We start from the raw sequence: 4139 nt of genomic DNA on the forward strand, positions 1-4139 counted from the left end.
AAATGGCTACTCCAACTCCAACCATAGTATTATTCTCACATATTGTTGCATCCACAAAACGTATTAGACCCTAAACTACAGAAATTGCATCTCTCTAAAAAAATTTAGACTAAAAAATTCTTATAAATACCGAAACAGTTAAGAGTTACATCAGTACACCCATTTTAATGGAGTGTATTGTAGAAGCACCCTAAAAGTTTTATAGAATAATAATTATATTGTATTTTTAAAAACAAAAATTAATAAAATTCAATATATTTATATACGGTCAAAATAAAAGTAAAAAAAAATAGAATGGTATTTAACACGGAAAAAAATAATAAAAAAACACAATAAAATAAAATAGTGGTTGTAGCTTAAAACCACTTAAAAAAAAGGTTCGAAAGGTTATTTTACCTATGAGAGTGAGTAGTTTTTATGGTTGAAGCCCAAGCAGAAACAATTGACGAGAGAAGTTGTAATCAAACAATGTAGAAGACTATAAAATATGACCTTTCATCCTTGGAAAAAAAAATTGTATAAGTTAAATTAGAGTCTCACATCATTACGCATTTATTTCGTAAATCTATATGGACAAAGAATAGCAATATTCAAAGGTCACCAATAGTTCATTTTGAGACGGTGAAGAAGAAAGGCATATAAGTCAATCATCCAATATTTCATCCATGCCCTCCAAGCTTTCAACGCGATAAAAATCTCTTTCTAGCCCAGATCATCTGTTGTGTGGTCTTATTTCTCTTTAAGAAAAACTGGAAAAATGTCGAAAATAAATTGACTCAAAGACGAGCTGATTACATACGCAATACCTTCCTTTCAAAGATGATTACATATTGCCTTTGTGAAGTCAGTAGTAGATGAATTTCCACCTAAATCGGCTGTTCGGAATTTTCCCTCAGCAATTGTGTTGAGAATGGCATCTTGGATTCGATCTGCTTTATCATGGAGTTCCAAATGACGGAGCATAGAGACAGAACTTAACAGCAAAGCAGTTGGGTTTGCCAGATTCTGGATAATTTCAATATGGAAGAATGTTTAGAAGCAAGTAAAAACCAAATGGGTGCTACAATAAAACATCATTAAAGGACACCGATGACACAGTAACAATGAATATGTCTAGTAACACAGGGCTCGCTTGAACCTTCATCACCCACTTGAGAAGAATCAAATCAAGGAATTTCAGGCATAACGACGTCACTCTCTACAACTTATGCTCTGGTTTATGCACTCAAATTAAAGAATAGCTGAAAATAGGTCCAATAAAAGATTACCACAGTTTCCAAATGAAGGCTTACTCAAACCCTAACACAGTTTTATTTACCGGGCTTGCCCTCTGCTTAAACAAAGCAAGCAAACCAAGGTTAGAGACCATTTGTGTCATGTTCCAAGTATTGTGTTACTGGTTCTACAATATACAGATGTAGTTTACTATACTATACGATTCTATTAACTTGTGTGCTGGTGGTATTTTCTCTCCAGTACCACCATGTGTGTGTAGTAAATCAAAATTTCTCTGTTTATTGCAAGACTCAGCAGGACAATACTTGAGACCTAACACAAATGGTGGTAAAGGCCTCCCTCTTCCAAGAGCAACAGCTCCTAATCCAAATTCATACAATTCATAAAGTCCTTTCAATCTCTCTAACACTATTTTATTATACTCCTTGTATCCATAAAGTCTTTTGCACTTCCAAAAACCACCAACACTCTTTTATCACAAAATAAAACCCACCTTCTAGGAAATCTTTGACACTCCCCATTGCGTAAATTACTTATTTTATCCTTTTATTGGATGCCTAAGATAAAGTTTTGATATTATAAGATTCAGCTCATGTTCTAGGGAAATAACTGTGACTAAAATTTTCAGAATCAGAATGAGCCTAATTGTAGTTGAATCTATGTCTACGAGTTTCAGAAAATAAAGCATATGTTACTAGCATTCTTAATAATGAGTACAAGTGAAACTGAGTTAACAAGAAATATCTGCAAATGCATTTAGTGCAGCTACGTGTAAGGATAAATTCAAGAAGATTAACCTTTCCAGCAATATCAGGTGCTGAACCATGCACAGCTTCAGCTAGGGCAATACCTCCCTCACCAATATTGCAGCTGCTCAAAAACGAATTATGTCAGATAATTAAATCAGTAGTGTCAGAGATGACGAAAAGTAGGTAGTTAGTTACCTGGGAGTTAAGCCCAGTCCGCCAATCAAACCCGCGCAGAGGTCACTAATAATGTCACCATAAAGATTTGGCATCACCAACACATCAAAAAGAGCAGGATTCTTCACAAGCTGCAGAAGAAGACAAAGTTAGTATCTTTCCAATTAAGTTCCAAGCCTTAAACGCTTTCACAGGTTGATGATTTCAATGCACACCGTACATATTGTCCGTACCATCATGCAGCAATTGTCAATGACAACTTCCTCATATCGAATCTCTGGATACTTCTCTGCCACTTCACGGCAACACTACAAGTGAAAATAAACCAATTTCAGATTTCAGTACAAGAATACTAGGAGCAACAGACAATAAATCGACCCCTTGATGAAAAGAGAAGAAGAGAAAGCAAACCTTGAGAAAAAGACCATCAGTTTTCTGCATAATATTTGCTTTGTGAATTGCAGATACCCTCTCTCTCCCATGCGCCTTAGCATAATGAAAAGCGTACTCAGCTACCCTAAGACTCGCCTGACGCGTAATGATCTTAAGACTTTCAACAACCCCTCTCACGACCTTGAAACAGCATAAACAAATTACTCAATTTGATAAAAACGTATTCATTATAGTAAATCACAAGCAACGCAAAAATTCTATGAAGAATAACTTAAAGAGTATTTGTAAGTCACCGTGTATTTAAAAAGTGTGTTTAAATGGTAACTGGTTATTGCATTTAATATATCTCATCCTCATGTATGGCAAAGCAGAAAGTATAATATTTAAAATTAATAGTATCTAGTCATTATTACACAATGTATCAATTCCCATGAATAGGAGAGTATATATATACTTGAGAGTCATCGATTACATAGCTAACTTGTTAGTTCCCACTAATTACCACAATTTCAATTATCATATGTAACTTTCCATAGGCTCCTTAACGTTCAAGATATATAATTAAGATCAAAACATATAGAAGAACACTTACTTGATGCTCAAGTCCACTGTACTCTCCCTCAGTGTTTTCACGTATGGTGATGAGATCAACATCATCATAACGAGTCTTATAGCCAGGCAGACTGTAGCAAGGTCTAACATTGGCAAACAAGTTAAGCTCTTTCCTTAAAGTAAGATTCAAAGAACGATGGCCTTTCCCAATTGGTGTAGCCATTGGACCTTTCAACCCGACCTTGTTTCGACGCACTGATTCCAAACTTTCCCACGTTAAAAAGCTCTGTGTTTTTGGATCAATTTCCGTTCCAACATAATGTTCTTCCCATACAATCGGTACTTCAGCTTCTCTAAACACCTAAATCAATAAAAAATCACAAACCTAAGATTCTAATAAAAACCACAAATCTTCACCGACAAAACCCTAATAAATTCAATTGTATTCGAAAATGCGAAGAAAAGAAAACAAATATTGTGAATAATAAGAGTGTTAATTCTGTTGAAACACCTGTTTGACGGACTCCGCTATCTCGGGCCCAATACCGTCGCCGGGGAAAAGGGTGACCGTGATCGGAGCTGTAGCCGACGATAAAAGCCTAGCCGCGGCCGTAAGCGGTGATGCCGGGCTGGTCGAGGAGATGATCTGGTTGGAGCGGGTTCCGAGGACGCGCCTCAGCAGGTGGGAAGCCATTGATGCGTTATTTACACGCGCCGAACACGAAGTATTATATGCAAAATTTAAGGTTGACCCAAAGTTTATAGCTTTAGCACATATGAAAGGGAGCCTGGGAGATGATTTTGTTTGTTTTAGTGTTAATTACAAATTTTTATTTTCTTTTTCATTAATTTAAGTTTGAATTTAGATGTAGAATATTTTTTAAAATTTTATTTTCATAATGATATTTATTATAATTATAGTACTTCTTTCTAAATTTTAAAAAATTTCAAATAGTTTTTTTTTTTTTTTGGAAAGAACTTCAGTTCGGAGTAGATTAAAGTAAAAAAGAATCGAGATTCACAGGAAGAAATTCT

The 4139-nt window shown here is 35.3% G+C and overlaps 1 protein-coding gene across 1 annotated transcript; it reads right to left on the reverse strand.

Moving 5' to 3' along the window:
* Nucleotides 1–476: 476 nt before the first annotated feature.
* LOC115709779 (isocitrate dehydrogenase [NAD] catalytic subunit 5, mitochondrial) lies at nt 477–3939 on the reverse strand. Its single transcript, XM_030637987.2, has 7 exons — nt 3616–3939; nt 3145–3465; nt 2571–2732; nt 2393–2467; nt 2181–2290; nt 2034–2106; nt 477–1005 (listed from the first exon to the last, which is right to left on the reverse strand). The coding sequence occupies exons 1-7, from the start codon at nt 3796–3798 to the stop codon at nt 814–816; spliced, it is 1116 nt and encodes a 371-aa protein (XP_030493847.1). The 5' UTR covers nt 3799–3939; the 3' UTR covers nt 477–813.
* Between the last annotated feature and the right edge of the window lie 200 nt (nt 3940–4139).

This window comes from Cannabis sativa, chromosome 3, assembly GCF_029168945.1.
Source record: "Cannabis sativa cultivar Pink pepper isolate KNU-18-1 chromosome 3, ASM2916894v1, whole genome shotgun sequence".
NCBI lineage: Eukaryota > Viridiplantae > Streptophyta > Magnoliopsida > Rosales > Cannabaceae > Cannabis > Cannabis sativa.